Below are 20,886 nucleotides of genomic sequence, written 5' to 3'. Positions count from 1 at the left end.
TGCTCCTTGAAAAGTTTCCAAAAACTTGAGTACTTTTCCAAAGACTAATCCTGAATTTATATGTTTCCCTTTTTGTTTGGGAAACCCAATTTGAAACTTTGTGAGAACCTTTTATCTTCTGCAGTCCCCAAGACATTCAGCTTGTCAGGCAAAATGGGGAGGGAATTATAACAGTGTAAGTAACAAGACTGTTGCATTTCTTATTGTATCTAACAATTTTCAACTCCTTTCAAAGCTTCCAGGAGGCACAGATACTTAAGAGCTTTTATGAACTTCTTAAAAGGTTTAAATTAAGTGATAATTTCTGTAAAAGTTCCCCACCAGTTATTTTTTTATAATCCTTAATTTACTCCTTAAGGCACAACACACAGTTCCTGTGATCTCCTTCAGGCCATAGCTTCTCACCTCCCTCCTCTTCCTTAAATTCTCAAGCCAGGTTATTCCCAAAGGAAGGCAAAGGCTGACTGATCTAAGCCCTGCTGTGTAAGTGCATACCAGAGTATGGTTCTGAGCATCATGTCCAAATGTATCTGTTCAAAATATCATTGCCCCTCAATAACAAAAACCTTTTGAAACAACTGTAGTTGCATTGCAATGCAGGAGGCAGAATTATTGTTTTCTTTTCCATTTGTACCCTGCATCCTATGATGTTCTCTCTGCCTGGGTTTCTCCATTCCAGGCAGAAACTTACTTTGACTGATGTGCAGAAGGACATGGCAGAAGTCCCACCGAAAGAATTCCAGAATCGTGGGTCACTTCAGTACCAGTTTGGCAGTGAATTGCTTCAGCTTCCTGTCCACTTATTCAGAATAAAAAATGTGGAGAGCCAGGTAAAGCTTAGCCACCGGGCAGAGTCTGTTGGAGGTTGGAATCTGTGCATGTGGGAAACTGCGTGTGAGCTTCCTGCATTTTAACCTTCCTGCAGATCGAGGAAAGCCTGCAAGACCTAGTAGAGACCACGTCTGAACAGCTTCCCAGCGATGCACCAGCAAAAGCCCTCAAGCTTATGCACCTCTTCCGTGCAGCGAGTGAGGAGAATTATGAGTCGGTGTGGAAGCAGTTCTCCAGTCGGCCAGCATACAGGTAAAATCAATACAAGTGGTGATGCTTCTGCTGATAAACTCTGTTGGAGACCAGCTGGAATGACTATGTTCAAATGTGGATCTGGAAAATGGTCCTTGCTTTTCCTATTACAGGCGCTATATTTTGGATATAATTCCTGCAGTCGCCAGTCACCATGCACTCAGATTCTTGAGGTATAAGATGGAAAGGCAAGAACTCACCAACTGGGAAGCAGCTCAGACAGTGCTCGTGGCTCTGCACTCAAGCACGCCAACTCAGGATGTGATGGAAGAAGCAACGGTAGGATTCTCTAAACACTCTCAAATTGCTCTTTACTGATTTTAGCATCTGTTGTATTTATTCCTTTGATAGGATGGCAAATGCTTTGAAAATACAAAGGTTTTACATCCTCTAGTGAGGTTGAAAGGAGTTTGTTTCCTGACTGTCTTAAGGGGAGGAGAATGCAAATCAAAAGGGCAAAAATGAATCCAGAGTGAAACAGAAAATAAAGAGTAAAATACCCCTCAGAGACAGAGGTTATTGCTGAAAACAGTGGTTTCTAGTCTCCCTTTGTCCACATGTACTTTATAGTTACATCAGATTAGATCTCTGAGTGTCTACAAAGACTAGGGAGGAAGAAATATATATTTGTTATATCCATGTTTTCATCTTGATTGACCTAGCAGGATGGGTATAAATCAGAGCAGATCTATCAAAATCAAGAGAATTGTGCCAACATGGAGCCCATGTAGGAGAAAGCCTAATGGTTTTTACAATTTTTTCCCCTTCTGCAGGTTAGTTCTAGCCTCAGATGCAGGAACTTATCTCTGCCTACCCTAGGCAGAGACCACAAATCTCAGGCTAAAGTTTTGCCCTCCGTAAAACCCGTGACAGCCTGGCTGTTACTGTGCAGTAATGCTCTGCTTCCCACTCAAGGAAACAGTGGGCTGGTGCCTCCTGTCAGCTCCTGTGTTTATACGAAATATTCCTGTCTGCCCAAAGTACTGAGGTCCATTCACAATGTATCTGCAGTTATTTTGTACCTATGGCTAAAGCAATTATTGAACAATGATGAATGTTTCTTGAATAATGCGTGGGTTTCCATTCCATAAGTGGGTGATTTCCTCCATGCGGATTGTAGCCTATACCAAATTTAAATCTGAACCACTATAAAAGCAACAGATCTGCCTTCCAGATGTTGCCTGGAATTAGTTTATGCCTGCACTGTCCAATACAGTAATATCCACTGATTAACTATAAAACCATCAATACAAAAATATCAAAAGCCTGGTTTTGCCTTGCATTTGGCAGAAACATATTCTTTAATATTGTTGCTCTTCATTAGTGGTGGTAACGACCAACTGCTTTCTCCCCAGCTCATTGTGAAAAAACATTGCCCACGCTCAAGTACTGTGCTCGGAAAGGTTTGCCATCTCAGCTACGCGTCACTGTGCCACAAACAGTGCTCTTCATCAGACTCCTGTTCTGAATGTCTCCAGGTAATCACATTGTTATTTATCGTTTAAAAGAAAAATTAATCCTTGAGTTCTTTCTTCATTATTCAGAAACCTGTATTTCACTTCCCTACAGTGTTTCCTTTGGGACAAGGAACCCCAGTTGGTTAAATACAGCATTTTTATCTTTAGATTAACACACGAAAGAGAGTGAGAGGAAGAAGCATATAATTCATAGCACTTTCTATCTGAGTATCTCTGAGTGCTTTATTGCCAATTATTAATGAAGTCCCATGGCACTGCTCTGGAATACTTTAAATATAGGTACTTATATATACTTATAAATAAACTAAGTGACACAAAAGCCCAGGTTTTTTGCCCAAAGTCATGTAGCCCATCCATTTGTCAGCCAGAAGCAGAGCCCAGTCCTCTACATAGACTATAAGCTTTTGATAATAGTAATGCCCTCCCTGTTCTGCACCGCTTTTAATCAGTGGGCCTGCAAGCAATTTAAATAGGCAGTAGATAGCATTTCCTAGCTCTAGAGATGCATGTCATGTTTTACAGGGATCAGCCACTCAGCCAGTAATAGAGAGAGAAAAAGAAATAGGTGTTTGCAGTCTTCAACACTGGTCAGTCTGCCACCTCCAGTAAGAGCAGGATGTTCCCAATACATTGTGTGCCTGGCATGATTTTTTTTCATGTGGTATACAGGCATGGCCAATATTCCTTCATGCATCTCTTGTTACGATTGCCACCAATGCTCTTGAGCTAATTAAATCGGAGAAGCCCAGTGCCAGGGAATGGAAATTCTTTCCCAAAGCAAATGATTGTATAGGCTTATTCAATGCATTTCAAATGTCCATTCACTTAATTAGTAATAGCAAATGGAATGTTTCTGTACCATCAATGTATCTCAAATATAATATTTTAAAGCATGTGAACTGTATTGAAATTATTCTATAACATCTCAGTTTCTTTTTTAGAGGCTTTTGTTAGCACTAAAACCAGTTATCTGCTAGGATTTAGTTCTTTTCTCATATTCAGCCTTCAGACAACTACTTCTAATCTTGCCATGTGAATGTACTGTGATCCAGTTGCTTACAATAAGGGCTGTAAAATGACCTGATGATCTCATTGTCCGTTATTAATCTGCACTAAAATGTGGCTGTCATCACTGAAGTTAAGGGCACCACCACTAGCCATACCTTCAGGAATCTGATTTAAGGGTCTCAAGAATTTAACTGTATCTGCATTTTTGCACCTGTCTTCAACCACGAGAAAGAGATAGTCAACCAGCATTGTTACAGGGTTTCCAACTCACCCTGAAAAGCAGTGGGAACTAGCTCTTAGCCACTATTTTTTTCCTTTAAAAATTTTACTTGATAGCTTTAAGGCATAGTGATGAAGAAGCTGTTCATTGCAGCTTTCTTGGCTATGCTTGTCCTATGAATAAAATGTCGTATTCATGAGGACAAAAAGAATTTGAAAATATTTAAAATAAGTGAATTGAACAAACTGAAATTATCAAAGTCAAACCTCAGAATATGCTGGAGGATGGGATATAGATAAGACCTGGAATTGAACTCAACGGAAGATTTATTTTCTTTTTTCAGTTGCTGCATGGCTTTGCAGGAGAGGCATTGAGCGAGTCTAACACTGAAGAAATTTCGCTGGCTTTGAAAGCCCTTGGGAATGTAGGACATCCAGCCAGCATCAAGCACATCAAGAAATTTTTGCCAGGCTATGCAGCTAGCGCCTCAGATTTGCCACTCAAGGTACACGCGACTGCTGTGATGGCCCTGAAAAACATAGGCATGAAAGATCCAAAAATGGTAAGGAAACAAAGCTGCCTCCTTTGCACTTACCATAACCCAGCACAAGGCTGCTAATCGATGATGGGTGATGAGGGGAAAGCAGACCTTTTTTTTCAAACATAACTGTAAGATCTTTTTTTTTCTTTTTAGATACTTAACCATTCCTCACTTGGCATGTCTTATTCGTTTTGACATTAACCTCTTGTAACTGCAACAAAAATCCCATTAAAAGCATACATACATTACCCTGTTGTTGAAGACAAATCAGTATTTCCATTGCAAACGTTTATTTTCCAAGGACATGAGACAGAAAGCTAAATTATTGACCAAAATATGTTTAGTGCTACTTCAACTTTGGTATGTGAGAGAACCACAAAACAAGGTTTTCAGAGAATTGACATTTAATACTGAGTGTCACATCTAATCGTAATTCAAGACCAGATCTTATTGTAAATAGATACTAGAGGTTTGCATCCTAATTACAAATTTACAGACATTGTGTGGGTTTGTCATAAGCAGAACATTTACTAAATGTGACTTTTGTCCCTGAACAAGATAATGATTATATATCACATACAATGGTTACACAGGCATACTCTCATCCGCCACAGACATCACTTTACAATCATTTTCACCTTAAAGCAACCTGCTTCTAAAAGAAAACCTTGTATTTTCAAGATTTTTTTTTCTGATATTGAGGTTTTTTGTTTTATATGTCTATTCTTAATATAAAAAGTAAAAAGCTTTCATTAACTATTCTCCTACTAATCTGTATCAGTTTTTCCATTATACTCATTTTTTTGCATATGACTCCCAGTTTGAGTGCACATATTGATCCACAGACAATAGTGTGCCAGGGTACGCTTTTAAGCAAAAGAATAAAGAAACAATTTACTAGAGTGCAGGAGCTAGATGGGGAAAAGCAGGGGGGGGAGGAAAGAATAGCAAGGGTAGGAGTTAGAGTATTTGCTGGGGAAGAAAAAAAGTCAATTTGCTGTTTGAAAACAGTGCTGTGTCTCTGATTGCCCTTTGGTCTGGCTTCGCACATGTGACCCAGACCAGTGTTTAGTTATATTTTCTATGCATTTTCTTTGGAGAAAATTGATCTGGAGCAAGTTAATGACTGTGACCGGATTTTTCATTATTCAAAAACCAGTTTAATGCCTGGTTTGCAGCTAGCTACCCACCCATATTTACATTAAACAGACTTAATATATGGTCTGTCATTTTTATTGCTTAATTTGAAAAGCTAGTTACATTTAAAAAGAGCCCACTTCATCCTTGTCACCATTTTTACCTTGGTATTTGATAATCAACATATTCAAATAAAACCAATTATGGTGTTTCCAAAGCTTGTTGAAGTTTTCTGAATCAGACTTTTCATTAGAGAGCATGGATGTGTGCTGTCCCAGGCAGGACAGGACTGTGCAGGGGGATGCTGTTACACCATCCACATCCAAGTTGAAGTTGGGGCCAAAAGCTTCAGTGCAGGTCATGGAAACTGCAAAGATCCCAATACAAAATTAGGTTTTGATACTGAATATTGCTGAGGTCAAACACATTAGTCAGAAGTAGTACTGTGGAAATTACATTTGTTGCATAAACTTTCAGTTTTAAGCTGCCTGTATAGCATAGAGATTTCTGGTAGTAAATTGGGTTTTATTAATTTCATATTTAATCTATTATTTAGCAGAAAGGGACCCAGGAGATAAAATTATTAGAAATAAGGCATACCTTTATGGGCAGGGATAAGTGATCACTGAAACCACTTCTCAGGTATGTAATGGATCCATGAAATCTCTTTTACCTGGAGTGGTTATGCTATAGATATATTTTGCTATAGCTCAAAAAGGGATAAAGACTTGATGTAAAAGTTATCCAGCAAAGTTCCTTGGCTGTGATTGTGTAGGAAGTCAGGCTACATTACCATAATTCCTCTTCCAGCCCTCAGACTATGAAACCAGGTACACTGTTGTCATAATAATTAAATAATACAAATATTTACTGTACTAGTGATGAAGAGATTATACACCAGTGATGACTGATTATTTGCAGAATGTTCAAACATACTGTAAATTTGAATGTATCTATTATTTTCAGGTCCAGGCTATTACCCTTGAGATTTTCTTGAATTACAAAATTCATCCTCGGGTCCGAATGTTAGCTGCAGTGGTTTTACTTGAAACGAAGCCAGGTCTTCCAATATTGATGACAATAGCCAATGCTGTGCTGAAGGAACCTAGCATGCAAGTGGCAAGTTTCATCTATTCTTACCTGAGGGCCCTGGGCAGAAGCACAGCTCCAGATCTTCAAGTGATGTAAGGAAAATCTGGATCCCTTCCCTAGATGAAATAAAACAAACTGAGGTGTTAATGTGCTCACCGAATTTTTTCAGGGCTTCTGCCTGCAGAATGGCTATCAGAGTATTAAGTCCCAAATTCGACAGATCTGGCTATCAGTTCAGCAAGGTTTTCCGCTTCAGTATGTTTAAAGGTAAGGTTCAGAAGGTTTTGTAAAGAAATATATACATGTTAATGTGTGAAAAAAATTATGGAGTATGAGAACTCAATTCTCCTAGCCAGCTGGTTAGCTGCATGTTGTTCCTCCATATTCTCCTATGTTCAGTGGAAAAAAAGTATTAAAATCTCAGGCTCTCCATTTGGAGAGTGTTTAGGTCCCTGTGTGTTTTGCATTCTACACTGCCAGCATGAAATTACCAGAGGGCTTGTGGGGCTCTAACCCTCCATTTTCATTAGCCAGTGAAGCACATGCTCCTGTATCAAATGCCATAGTCTCAGTGGTGCTTAACAATTTCATACCATTGTTCAGCACCAAACAAACAGAAGGGACCTAAATTACTGCTGAAGTGGATTAATTTCTACCAGTGCTGAACACCTACAACTCTTGCTGAATTCAAATGTGATGCTAAATACTCCTCACCCCAACAGTAGTGCCCAGTGAAACAGCAAACTGAAAACATTCAGGTGTGGCAGTTCATTGCACCCATGAACAACTAAGGCTTAGTGCCTAAAGATTTTTCTTGCACCTTCCTACCAGGATTCTTCACCGGAATGAGACATCCACATCTGGGATCTAGAGGCTAACCAGTTACATCACTGGGAGTTGCACATAAAAATCTAGTCAAAGCAGGGAGGACCAGATTAGAAGACAGGTCTTGCTGACCAAGTTATATCTACTTCTATTTTCCATGTATGTTATTTTTCTCAGCAGAGATTTTTTAAGCAACTCCTCTATGTAAATGACCGTGACAGCCTCAGTGATTTGGCATATGTAGCTGGCAGACTGGGGAGATTATATCTACAAACACAGTCTCCTTACACATGCTGTTTATCTAGGAGGACTTGGATGTTTTTAGCATTTTTGTTATTCACTGGTACATGTAAAGATTCTTTTCAAAGTAATCAACAGAAAAAGAGACTCTGAAACATATGAAAACCACAGTGCTAAGTGTACAAGTACTTTTGCCGCCTTCTTGGGGGCTGGGGGAGTGGTTTGAAAGACTTTTGTTGCCCTGACCCTGTTTTTTGGTTTTTACATGACCATTTAATCTGCTCTATCATAAAAATATATATAATGCGTATCACAACAACCACAGTAATATACGATACACATGCTTGCTGCCTCAGAGATGGAGACAGAGATTGCCCAAAGAAATACAGTCACTAATATGCACTGTGTGAACTTTTGTACCATTTAAAATGCATTTAGGGAGAGAGACATTTTCCAGAAAGAGGCAGATACCGGTTTCTAGTTTTAGGTATTCATTTCCTCCTCTTATTTTTGCTTTTAAAAGGAAGCTATCTGAATTTTTGTACAGTGAGAAAGAAGGGTGCAGTATGCATGAGGGTAGCTGGCAGAGGACTATGTCAAATGGATTACTGTGTTCTGGCTGTCGCCTGGAAATGCAGTGCATCAGTGAATTGCTGTTACTTCTTGGTGAAGACCAGTGTCAGAAATTTGGTTACCATGCATATGTGATATTTAAACCTCTCATCCTGAAGAATAAGGATCAAAATCCTTTTCTCACACATGCTAATCTTAGTCTTGGATAACTCAGTTTGCTAAATGAAGTCAGTCCTCTATTACAGTGGTGTGGGAGGAGGATCCATCCTCCAGCTTTCTGATTTGATTTGTCACTACTAGCCACAGGTGAAATGTGTTTCACTGAGTCCATTCTGGAAGAGTTACCATAGTGACGGCTGTAATGCAGTACCTATTTCCTCGCTAAAAACAAAAATCTGCCCTCAGCATCACAGATCTTTGTGGTGCTAGATGCTGAATTTTTAATGACAGGCAATAATGCCAGCTGAATCTGTCTCTAATCTGGAATCTGTCACACATGGCCACCACAAATAGCGCTTCATGCTCTACACACTGCCAGTGAAATCAAAGGGATGACCCAGGTTCTGCTCAGTGTTAGGACTGACAGAATCTGACTCTCAGTATGCACAGATTTATATAATTACATCTGTACTAATGTTTATAGGTATGAAAGACTGCTTTCTTTGATCACCAGTTTTTCTTTCCCTCTTCCCTGGGGCAAGGCATTTAGTCAGATATATGCAGGTGCCATCGTACCCTCATAGTGAAGTGGCTACAGTGCATCATCTGACTGTGTCAGTAGGATTTTCCATTGGTAAATATTTTCTTAGAACATTAGTGCTATGCAGTGCCTGAGGTATGGAAAATATCCCTGTGCTTTTCAAGTCAATGAATTCTGTATAATCACTTAATCATTTATGAGCAACACTTATTATCAAGTATCAGTAAGTACCGTGGGGTTTTTTAACTGTTTTAGTGGGTTAAGATACAAAAAAAGAGCTTTATCAAATTTACTAAAAGTACCATGCCTCATTCTAGTGTCCAGTCTACATAATACCTAGGTCTGCTCTGGCTAAGCTCATCCCGAGAAAAACTAGTCTTCACGTTTCCAAGTCTCAAGTCATCTTATTAGTAGTGTCCCGGTGTGGCATCACATTGCTTTTTGTTTTCTATAGGATGAGCATTGAAATTTGAGCTTTTGTCATGTCTCCTTGCTATCTGCTAAAGGTTCTCCACTGATTCCTCTGCCATCAACAGGGTGACATAAATACCTGTATTTTGACTGTAGGAGCTGTTCTTGAACCACACGTATGTTGTAGGTAGGCAGTGTCTAGCACTTTGGGTAGCACAGGAGCTTCATACAGCAGAACAGTGGAGGTAATGAAGTGAAATAATGGTTCATGCATATTTAGTAGACTAAGTGGATTGCTTTTCCAACAAACTGTTTCTCAAATATATTAAAAGTTGAAATCTGTCCTGAGAAATTAGGAATCAAAATTAGTCCAAGCAATCTGATACAAAACAACTTAGCGTGAGGAGTAAACGAGGGTAAAGGACCATCCAGATCCCTGTCTGCATACACAGATTTAGAAGAGCATGGAAAATGTTGATTTACAAGTGACATGTTGGTTGAAACACAGAGAGTGGCACTAAAGTAATATGGGCATGAGTATTCATAACACCCCACATTTCTGAACCAAGCAATATTTTCCTTAACTGTAGGCTAAATAATTTTTGAGAATTTAGGCACTCCTGTTCTGGAAAGAGGTCAAAGACTCACTCCCTCTCATAATGTTTGAAAATATATTTCCTACAATTCATCAATAGTTTCTGTACAGGGACTGAAATTATTGCTCTGGGTCTTCCAGGGCGTTACAATTATCCTGGCTGTACTGGATTTTCAAAGCTGATTTCTGGTGGTGCTGGGATGCAATCAATGTATAATGCCATTGTCTAACATAAGGATAGCAGAAATTTAACACAGGGGCTCCTAAAATACTTCCCTGTCCTCCAGCTAGTGTGGGAAGAGAAGACAGATGAGGACTGGAGGAAAGGAAACATGTCAGCCTTGTTCTTTTTGAAACATAAGGAAACTTAGAAAAACCTTGGGATAACTTTAACTTAGGTAAGGGGACCGTGCCAAGAGTGGGAAGAATACATGACTCTGCTCTGCAGTGATTATCTGTATCTAAGAACATTATGGATGATAAAACAGAAGTAGAGACAATGAATAGACACAAATTATGTTCACTCAATAGTTAACAATTACTTATCAATTAATGCATTTCGTGTAAGGAGTTAGAGCATTTGGAAGTAGATGTATTAAAATGCCTCTGAGTCATTTGAGAGACAAATCTAAACCTCACCATCTGTCCTGATAGGACGTATATATCACTTTCCCTAAACTATTAGTAAAGGATGGCAAATCTGTTTTCATTTCTGATCCCCTTTGTCAAGTTGCCCTAAATGACGTCTCGTAAAAGCATTTCATAAGCTGACGTTACAGAATCCAACCGGATGTAAATGATATAGCAGAAGCAATTGGAAAAATAACATAACCACCATGCAATGAGCAGGAGGCTTGTAATTTTGCCCATTAATAGTTTAAAAATGCAGAATATTCTGTTTATGACTGTTTTATAACACCAGTTTTATAGCTTGGTTTTCTGGCCTTTCTCATATCATGCTTTATCAGTTGAACTACGCAATTAGTAAATTGATACGATCTGCACGCTGTGGCTTTAAAAACTAACTGTGCTGTGTTTTACTGCCCACTTCTGTTCAGAGGTCCTTATGAGTGGACTTGCAGCTAAATATTTGGTATTGAATAATGCGGGGAGCTTAATTCCAATGATGGCGATGTCCCAGCTACGGACGCATTTCCTTGGAAGAGTGGCTGATCCTTTGGAGGTAATTGGGTCTACCCACAGTTTGCCCTCACATCCCTTCTTATGACCATCATCCAATTGGTATTTACACCTTACTTCTTTCCACAGGTGGGAATAATGGTGGAAGGGCTGCAGGAGATGTTTGCTAAAGGTTACTCTCCTGATGGGGAATGGGAGACTGACTATAACTTCAAGGATATCCTGAAAATGGTAAATTCTCGATGAAAAGAAAATCTCTAAGGTATTGCTTCCCCAAATGTTATGCAGAATCAGACTTTCTTCCTCTTCTCACACAGCTGTCTGACTGGAAGGCATTCTCCAGTGACAAACCTTTTGCATCAGGCTACTTGAAATTGTTTGGCCAAGAGCTGTTCTTTGGTGGACTTGATAAAGACGCCATCCAAAATGCACTGCAGGTATCATTTCGAAAACACCACCACCTAAGCATCAAAAGCTTTAAAATACTGTTTCTTTCAGACATTGTCTCCCTTTTTTTAACTTTTAATTCAAAAGGGGGTTTTGTCTTTAGTATTAATCAAGGCAAATAAGGTCAAACTTTGATCAGGATTAGCTATAATAGTTTCTGGCAGAGTTTCCCCTGAGGCATAGTTAATGACATGGATCATGATATTAAAGTTCTGCTTATTTAGACAAGTTGAACTCTATAATTGCAGGCATGGTATGGACCTGATGAAAAAAACCCTTCGATAAGAAGAATAATCAGTAGCCTTCAAAGTGGGGTGGGGAGGCAGTGGACCAAGGCTTTACTGTCTTCCGAGATCCGTCGTATCGTGCCCACCTGCACTGGGTTCCCGACAGAGACCAGCTTCTATTACTCTTCTGTTACAAAAGTGGCAGGAAATGGTAATGTATTTCAATACCTAAGCGATATAAGCATGCTTGTTAGAATTGGAGGGGATTTAAAACGCTTTTTTTTTTTTTTTTTTTTTGCTTTCTTTGTAATAGTTCAAGCACAGGTTACACCTTCTCCAAAGTCTGATTTCAGATTGACTGAGTTACTAAATGCCAACATCAAGCTGCGATCCAAAATGAGTCTAAGGTAAATATTTACTATAAAATAAAAGAATAATATTTCCAAGTGACAGACCATAAAAATTTAACAGCTGTTTGCTTTCTGAAAATAATTTTATCCTCATTCTACCTTTTCAGCATGGCTAAGGAGATGACCTTTGTAATGGGGATCAACACACGCACTATCCAGGCAGGGCTGGAAGCACACACTAAAATGAATGCTCATGTACCTGTGAATGTTGTTGCTACTGTCTATATGAAGGACAAAAACATCAAAATTGAAATACCACCATGTAAAGATGAGACTAACATAATTACTGTAAGGTAAGACAAAGCACTTATTATCTTTCCATGTAGCAATGCAGTCTTTCCAGATGAAACTGAGCATTTGCTTAGAGATCTTGTCTTTGACTGTCAGCTTGGGTAACTGCCAACAATTGGTGTAGTTTATTTATTTTAATTGAAGTGACATAAATCAAAGTTTTGCTTGAAAACACGCATTGCTTCCTGTGATCTTCACCTGAAAATCCTCTTTAGGACCATTTCTCAGCTGTTGAGACCCATAAGCTATATGAATCACAAATGGCATAAAATTTCTATCTAATAACTATAATCGGACTGGAGATACTAGGTAAAATGTAAGCCAGCTGAATCTTATCTGTTATAACAGATAATCCATCTATATTTTGCATGTGATGCCTTGAAGCATAGAGGATTTGGGGTTTCTTGTGTTTTTACCTTGTTTCCTTGTGGTTGCCGTTTGGTTTTCTTACCTGTTAGGTCTACTTGATTTATTATCAGTGCATGCAATTACAATGCACTCTGGAAAACTGTTGTAGCCAGATGCCAAACAAATGAAAACAGATGGAAATACAAGCACAAAGAGAGGGAGGAAACAGAAAGAGTATGTCCAAGGAATCAAAGCAGTAGACCAAAGCCTAGAAAACCTTCACACACACACACACATGAAAAAACACTGAGAAAGACAAGCCAAAAATTCATCACAAAGGAAAAAGCATCACTGACAACAGAAACCAGCTATTATACAATCCGCAGAAATGTTAACAAGTTTCTGCTCTAGGAATACAGCCGCAACAAAAGAGCTCAGTTACTTGATCCAGCTGCAATTAGCATTCATGGCTGCTGGCCCAGAGAAGCTCTGCAGGTCTCCTCCATTTAGGGCAATCATTATTCTCCCTTGTCCTTCAATGGTCACAGACCATCCTAGTAGGCATTTGACATCATGTCCTACTCCCTGTGATGATTCCTCCATTCCATCAAATGTGATCCTAATCAGGTTCTCCATGCAGAGGAGGGAGGGTTTCAGCAGTTCACAGAGCAAAAGTTAGCTGCATGTTTTGTTTTGTTCAGTTTCTTGTGGAGACCAGGACACTCTGCTCCCAAGGTCACCAAGGACAGCAGGCACCTGCTCTCACTAGCTGTCACTGTTGGAGAGGCTGAGGATATTAATGAACTCAATAAGGATGCTGAACTGAAATGAGGATATTGGACACTGATACAGAGTTTAGAGCCTTAAGCAGAGCTGCAAATGTTAGCAGAAGGATCCTCCCTGCAAAGTAATTTTCCTCCTTTGACCTAAGGGGAAATCAAATCAGACACCGAAAGGGTTAAATGCATTGCCAGAAAGCATAAAGCAAGCCAGTATCAGACACGAGGGATTACAGCGGAGTCCATGAGTTCCAGCCCAAGCTCTGCTCTAGACCCTGCAGCATTATCATTTATACAGTGCAGTAGTCTCTCAGAAATAGCTCTATAATGCCAAGTATATGAGAAAGCTAGTACTCACTAGCTAACTTTTAGCACCATCAATTTTTCTCCAAAAAGCATTCCTGTTCACTGTTACAAAACAAATGGTCAGTGGAAACCACACAGAGAAATGAAGCGGCAATGAGTACAAGTGAAGGCAAAGCAATAACTAGAGAATGTAGCATTGAACAACGTCACTGAGGTCGAAAATCAAGCAAAGTAAAATCTTAAAGGTATGAAGAGAAACAAGCAGGATGATAGAAAGAGAAAGGATACATATCTATTCTATATAGAATAAGTCAAAAATTTTAGTTTAACATAGACTTTCTCTTCCTTTTGCACAGATCCACCAAAGAATATAGAACCTATTGAATTCAATATTTTAGAGATATTCTGACACCTTCCCTTGTTAGTTTAAAATCCCCCATTTAAAGAAATGGTTCTGGAAAGCTATTGCGCTTTTATTTGTTTGTGAGCTCGGTTCAAAATATCTTAGTATTGGGCACTTTGTCTTGATGGTCAGTAGATTACCTTTTATAGTACCATGTCATTAAAGCTAGTCGGGATGTGATATTATTTTCCCCTTCATCTTTCACATTCAGACACAGGAACCAAACAGTCTTCAGTAGCATTAAGTTCAGTTATATCCTGCACACCATATAGGTTATAACCTGTCACAGCTGTGGGATTCATATAAATTTTCAGGAGGTGTAGAGAAACTCAGGTGAACAATCACAGACTCTAAAGAAAAAAAAAATAATGAAAACTTTGGTGATGGAGAGATTGCATTCCCAAGACAAATCAGTGCATTACAGACTCAACTTTCTTTATAGCAAAAATCAGAGCAAAATAATTAATCACACCACGGAGAGAATATGTAGCATGTGTTTCAATTCAATCCTATCAAAGTTAAATTTAATTAAAAATAATAGTTATTTTTAAGGCTCTTTTAACATAATTATTTAGTATACTACAGATGGCTACTTAAACATACTTTCAAATGAAATTTACAGGAAGAAGTAAAAATCAAATAAATTTCAGGGAAAATTAGAGCCCTGTGATTAAAGTATATGGAGAACTGCCAGAGAATGCACTTTGCAAATATATCACATATTCATAATGACAGGCTACTGAAGTATATACATAATCTTGAATAGAGCTTGTATCATAGGGCTTTTTTGCTTCTTTTAACTGTAGGTTAAGCAGAAATGCTTCACATAGGCATCTTATTTATAAGATTAATTACGAAATTACAGCACTGTGTACAATATGTACACAGCGTGTGTAGCAGCAAATGCAGAAGCAGCAGCGTACGCTGCAAGCTCGCAAGGCAGCGCAGTGTGCTTGGGGGCAGAGAAGGGAAATAAGTGACTGATGCCCTGAGTCCCCATTTTTCTAACACCTTTGCACCAAGGTCAGAAGGTTGATGTGTAGGAAAGGCAGAAATTTTCATTTCACCATAGCAGAAAGACAGCTAAAATCTGGTTGGAGGATTGTCTCTTGCTTCTCATTTCTTTAGATACGATGTCATGCTGTGTTATAAAACCTGGGAAAATATTTTTTGTTGATTTTGTTGTTGTTGTTTTAAACAGATGTTGAGCTCTTCTGTCCCCGTGTTAGGACTGTATGTAAGGGCACACTCACTGAAACATCAGTGGACCCAACAGAGCTGAATTGCTTGTCCCTTACCCCTGCAGTGAATTTGGCTTATACTATAGCACAGCTTCTTGTCTCATCCAAAAAATACACTAATACATATTGGAAAATCTCCTTTTTAGGTTTTTTTTTTTTCTGTTGTGTGGGATCAGAGAGAACAGATTCTTTCATACCATAGCTTTAGGCCTTCTTTGTGACTGTTTTTCTTGTTAAAGCACCAGAGCTGACTCTTGTAGCCTATTTTTACTGTGCCGTGTGATTCTGCAGACATTGACATGTGTCACCTGTGATGCAGCTACATTTGTCGGCTCTCTGTGCTCAACAGGGAGGAATCGATCCTCTACTTTCATTAGGTGGCAGGAGTAGACTATTGGCATAAAAAAATGCTAAAAAAAATTGGAAAGAAACCCCAGGGCTTTCTGCTTGGAGACCCAGCCTGCAGTTCAGTGGTCATTTGAATTATTGAATGGGATTAAAATAAAAACCATTTCCCTTTTTGTCTCTTTACTCAGATGAGCCATCTGAAATGCAAGTTGATTTCTATTTTCTTTTATCCCCTCAGCTTGTTAGGGAGAATATTTTATTTCAGATTCCATTCTTCAAGGTTCTCCTATCACCCAGCGTGGAGCGTTGCTGTCATGTCCTTATCTAAAAAAAGAGAGAAATGGGAAAGAAAACAAAGCCCACAGGTGACACACGTTTTATTGAGGTGTTCCACATGAAGAGCAATTGTGTGCTTTACAGTGCACACAGCATGGTAGGAGCATTCAAGAGGAAGACAGGGCTATCAAATGAATATAAATTCATCTTTCAGATAGGTGAGATTGGAATTTCTCAGGCTAGTACAGTGTGGGCCATACTAAAATAGAGACCATTTTGCAGACCACCTTTCCATTCAGCATCACAAAGGCTACCACAAAAGCCCCAGGACTAGTAGATCAACTTCATACCTGAGAAACAGCACATGGGGAATTTTAAGCTGAGTGTTAGCATGAATAAACGGCTAATAAGGTAGAGTTAGCATAATGCTAATAGCTGAGGGAAATAGGTTTTCATCTCTCAAAAGTGTTCAGCATTCAAGATATTTCTCTGACCCAAAATGAAACTCATAGTTGCCACAGTACTGTAACAGCTTCCATGAAAACGTGGGGTATGGAGCCAGAGGGTCAGGATATTTAGCCATGAGAGTCTCAGTCTCATGCTGCACTTGATATCAGTCATTCTGGATCCTTACGAGTACTCTTAGAGTCCACAACACTGGAAATAATGTACTAAAGACATTTACTTGAACAGGCTCTTAACCTTCCTACACATCTCTCTGTGATGTCTGGCCGAGCCATAAGTACCAGTGAAAGTAGATCAAACTAGAAACACTTACTTTGATGATTCCAGGGTCCTTTAATTCTGCTCTAACAAAAGTTGCACGGGATATAGCATTCAGTAGCCACCAGTGCCCAGGTTGTTTTTTGAAGTTATGCCAGTATTTCCCCAAATACGATGTCAAAGGAAATGAGAACTAAGTTTGGCAGTGAGCACAGAGAAGATGAGTTGAAAACTTTAAAAGTCCAGAAAATCAAAATAGGAGACTCAAAAATTTAATAGTGTAATACGCAGCCAGGCTTCTAAGTAAGTTGGCTGTTCTTCAAGGTATTAGGCATACGGAGAGCCCATCAACTGCAATGCTTTTAACCTGTACACATGATTCTAAAAGACTAACTGAGCTATCTGCCCTGAGATTGGTCCGTGCTTGTATTCACTCTTAGCAGTCCTTGAAAATACAACAGAAAAGATGCTGTAAATATCTGCTAAGCAATTTGCAGGGTACGGTACTTGTTGCAGCATACCTGCTAGAAGGCATTATTCAGGGCTTTTCCTCAGCAGTCCTTCATCGATACTGGTTTCCTCTAATGTTTATTCTGCAGGTCTAAGACATTTGCTGTAACACGGAATATTGGGGATTTGGCTGCTAGTAAGATGACTCCAGTTCTTCTAGCTGAAGCAGTGCCTGATATAATGAAGATGTCCTTCGATTCAGATTCTACATCAGGCGAGACTGATAACATCAGGGTAAGCAATGTAGTGTCTGACTACTCTTTTTTAGGCTTTTAATCAGTGGGAGACCATTTCTTTTTTCCATAGGAAAATGTACAATTCATCTCCGACCAATGCTATTTCACTCAAATCAAGTCAGGTTCAACCTAGTAACATGAATGGAACTACAGTAACATTATTTTAAAATCTGGAGTGTAATACATCAGACTTGAACACTTTTTCAAAAGCAAAAGCATTTTCTTTGGTAATTAATTTTACACTGCCATCTACAGGACAGCCCACAATCTTTAAAATACTTTGCAACCATTGTGCAAGCATCACATTCCTGGGGCAGCCACAAATGTTCCATAAGTTGCTCCATTGCTCAACTTGTAGAGCCAAATGTAATACTTATAAGCATCTTGATTCAAGGATGGATGGCCATTTGTGTGTCAAGTCAAATGACTTCCCAAGCTCCAGTTTTCCATAAAAATCAGTACAGGCTTTCTATGATGGGCAGCATTGTGAAGGCATCACTGTGCAATTTGTTCAGTGAAAGACTGACAGAGGTGAGGAATACACTGTCCTGTTTTGGTTTCATTGTTGTCCTGCAACTCTGAAGGGTTTTCAGATAATATAAAAGATGAACAGAGGATGAGTACAGCACTTTCCTGTGGAGAAGTCAATAGGCAAACATACCATCAGTGAGAGCAGTTTCCAATGTCCTGGAACAAGCAAAGTTGTTCTGCTTTGTGCCTCTGTGCTGCCCTTCCTGAAAATTCAGTATTCTGCAGTTATTCTTAAATGAACAGCAACTGAAAAGTGGCAGTAACTGGAGCATTTCCCAGTTTCATTAGAGTTTCCTTTGGAAAGAAAATATTACTATTAAAATTCCAGTTTTTCAGTGGGGTTCACACAAGTTTGGAATCTTGTGAAACATGATAAACTGAGTAAAAAATTAATTGCAGACCTGTATTACATGTGAAATGAAAGCTTATGATTACGTGTCTTTAGCTATTTGCTTCGTTGCTCTGGGAAATCGTACTTTTCATTTCATGGATTTGATTCCAATTTTAATTAATTTTAATTTGTTCTTCTGCAAGCGTTGCTTAGCACATGTAAATTACATAGTTTTGAGTGGAAATTTCTAACATCTGATATGCTTTGACCATCTAGTCTATATAGTCTCACATTCATGTCAGACCTCAACAGAGACAGAATTTTCATGGACATAGACGAAGGGGCTGTTGTTCGACCCAATGAAAAATCAAAGGAAAGAACTCTAGCCAGTCTAGAGCACATTCAGATTTATCAAGAACATGTTAACACTGTTTAATACTCCAAGAAAACAAAGTTAATTATTCAGAATTAATTTGTGATATAATTTTCCATTCTTATAGCCTGAAGCTCTTTTTACCCTGGATAGTCTAATCAAGCCATTTAGCTGATAATTTTGTCCAATTGAAAACTAAGTTGTCCTATGTCATGCCCTTGTCTTGCTATTTCAAATAAACTGTTTGATTTTTTCCTGCAGAATACATATAACTGTTGCCAAAACAGGACTCATAACATGCAAGTATTCCTCTTACTGTTGGCCATTTTAACTTGACATGTGTATTATCTAATAGGGCAGACAGGCTGCAGATGACGTTTCATCAGGAAATGCCTTTTCCTTTGGACAGTCTTCTTCCCAAAAAGAGCCATTTGTTCAGTCCATGTGCTCCAATGCAAGTACATTCGGGGTTCAAGTGTGCGTTGAGAGGAAAAGCATACATGCAGCATTTATCAAAAATGTGCCTCTTTATTACCTAGTTGGAGAGCACACCCTAAGAGTGAGCTTCAAGCCAGGTAAATACAACTGTGCACAAAAAAGAAAGTAATTGGCGGGTGGGTAGGGGCGTGTGTATATACATGTATATATTTGTATATGTTCATATATATCTTTTGTATCTTAAGTACCACTAAAACTACCATTAGACCTACCAGCCCTGCCAGTACCAGCAACAGACTATGCTTGTAGCAGGAATCCTTTTCTCCCACACTCATCCGAGCAGCGATTTCCCAGCTCTCCCAGCAATGCCACTCGGCATGGTCAGCGTCACGCGGAGCTGATCTGTGCCGGCAGAGCATGTCTGATGCATCCTGAATCATTGGATTTGGGATGCAAGCACAGAGCAATTGGACATGGGCAACAGATCTGATGCAGTGTCCTGTAGCTACACTCTAAAAACCCAGACTCTTAAAGGGAATTATGGATTAACCCTGCTAGGATCTAGTCCTTAATGTCTTAATCCATGATCATAGGAAGTAAAAGCACAGCAGGCCACCGAGTCTAGGTCTCCTAAGTGTCAGACTAATGGCCTAACCATCGGGCCATTCTTTACAATTCAGGAGTTGAGCCTCAGTTCACTCTCTGATGCCTAATTCACTATCCCACAGTGTTATCTAGTTAAGCAATCCAATTCATGTGACTTAAATCTGCTGATCATTCTGTTTATTGACTTGAAAAGAATCTAGTATCATGCTAATATTTTAGAATTTGGTTATTGCCAGTATGTGCTTTAGCTGTTACAGAATTTTTTTTAGCGCAGTTGCTCAATACCAAAATAATCAATAAGCATTTTTATTTTCATTTGGGGAGGAATGGCTAAATAAATCACAGGAAAAATTGGCTTATTCTGTCATTCAGTTGCTAATAATAACAGTAATACTAATTTTCATGCAATTTCAGTTTACACAGAGGCACCTATTGAAAAAATACAAGTCACAATTCAAGCAGGAGACCAAGCTCCTACGAAAGTGGTACGTTTAGTAACATTTGAAGATCCAGAGGCACAAGTGTCTTCCAACAAAGGAGTAGTTAAAAGAGTGAAGAAAATCCTTGATGATACTGATGGCCAGGTACTGCTGCAAAAATCCATTTCTCAATTTGTGGGAGACGTTGCACAAAGCTTAATTATTTATATTTCTCTTACTAAGTACCTTCCTTTGTTTAGATAGTATATAAAATAGGATGATAAAGACAGGCTTTTGGGTACACAAGTCTTTCTGTGTGTCTTTGGTTTGCATTCATCTCTTCTCCAGCTCAAGGACATGAGAAAGAGCAGATTTTGCAGGTTTTTCTGAAAATGTCTCGTAAGACACAAAATAGCTGTTGTGTGCCCAAAAGATAGTCTGTTCTTTCTGGCTATTACAACTGTAGCAAAAAAGTATGACACCTACCTACACAACTTGCCCTGAGATAGCCACAGCACTATTACCAACATTACATTTAATTGTATGATCAACAATTTCTACACATGTTCAATATCACAAAAGTGTTCGGGGTATTGTTCT

The 20,886-nt window shown here is 39.0% G+C and overlaps 1 protein-coding gene across 1 annotated transcript in view; it reads left to right on the top strand.

Annotated features, from left to right (window-relative positions):
- The window catches only part of LOC119155777 (vitellogenin-1-like), a 43,335-nt gene that overhangs the window by 8,710 nt on the left and 13,739 nt on the right, over positions 1 to 20,886 (top strand). The window contains exons 7-22 of the mRNA XM_037404796.1: positions 680 to 830; positions 926 to 1,083; positions 1,197 to 1,362; positions 2,439 to 2,561; positions 4,133 to 4,351; positions 6,434 to 6,651; positions 6,729 to 6,826; positions 10,962 to 11,086; positions 11,173 to 11,274; positions 11,361 to 11,480; positions 11,739 to 11,928; positions 12,031 to 12,124; positions 12,235 to 12,420; positions 17,442 to 17,586; positions 19,179 to 19,398; positions 20,282 to 20,451. Of these exons, the coding sequence (XP_037260693.1) occupies positions 680 to 830; positions 926 to 1,083; positions 1,197 to 1,362; positions 2,439 to 2,561; positions 4,133 to 4,351; positions 6,434 to 6,651; positions 6,729 to 6,826; positions 10,962 to 11,086; positions 11,173 to 11,274; positions 11,361 to 11,480; positions 11,739 to 11,928; positions 12,031 to 12,124; positions 12,235 to 12,420; positions 17,442 to 17,586; positions 19,179 to 19,398; positions 20,282 to 20,451 (2,485 nt within the window). The remainder of the gene's footprint in view (positions 1 to 679; positions 831 to 925; positions 1,084 to 1,196; positions 1,363 to 2,438; positions 2,562 to 4,132; positions 4,352 to 6,433; positions 6,652 to 6,728; positions 6,827 to 10,961; positions 11,087 to 11,172; positions 11,275 to 11,360; positions 11,481 to 11,738; positions 11,929 to 12,030; positions 12,125 to 12,234; positions 12,421 to 17,441; positions 17,587 to 19,178; positions 19,399 to 20,281; positions 20,452 to 20,886) is intronic.

The sequence above is a fragment of the Falco rusticolus genome, chromosome 11, assembly GCF_015220075.1.
Source record: "Falco rusticolus isolate bFalRus1 chromosome 11, bFalRus1.pri, whole genome shotgun sequence".
In the NCBI taxonomy this organism is placed as follows: Eukaryota; Metazoa; Chordata; class Aves; order Falconiformes; family Falconidae; genus Falco; species Falco rusticolus.
The sequence above is the reverse complement of the archived record's forward strand: the minus strand, read 5'-3'. Positions and strand labels throughout refer to the sequence as shown.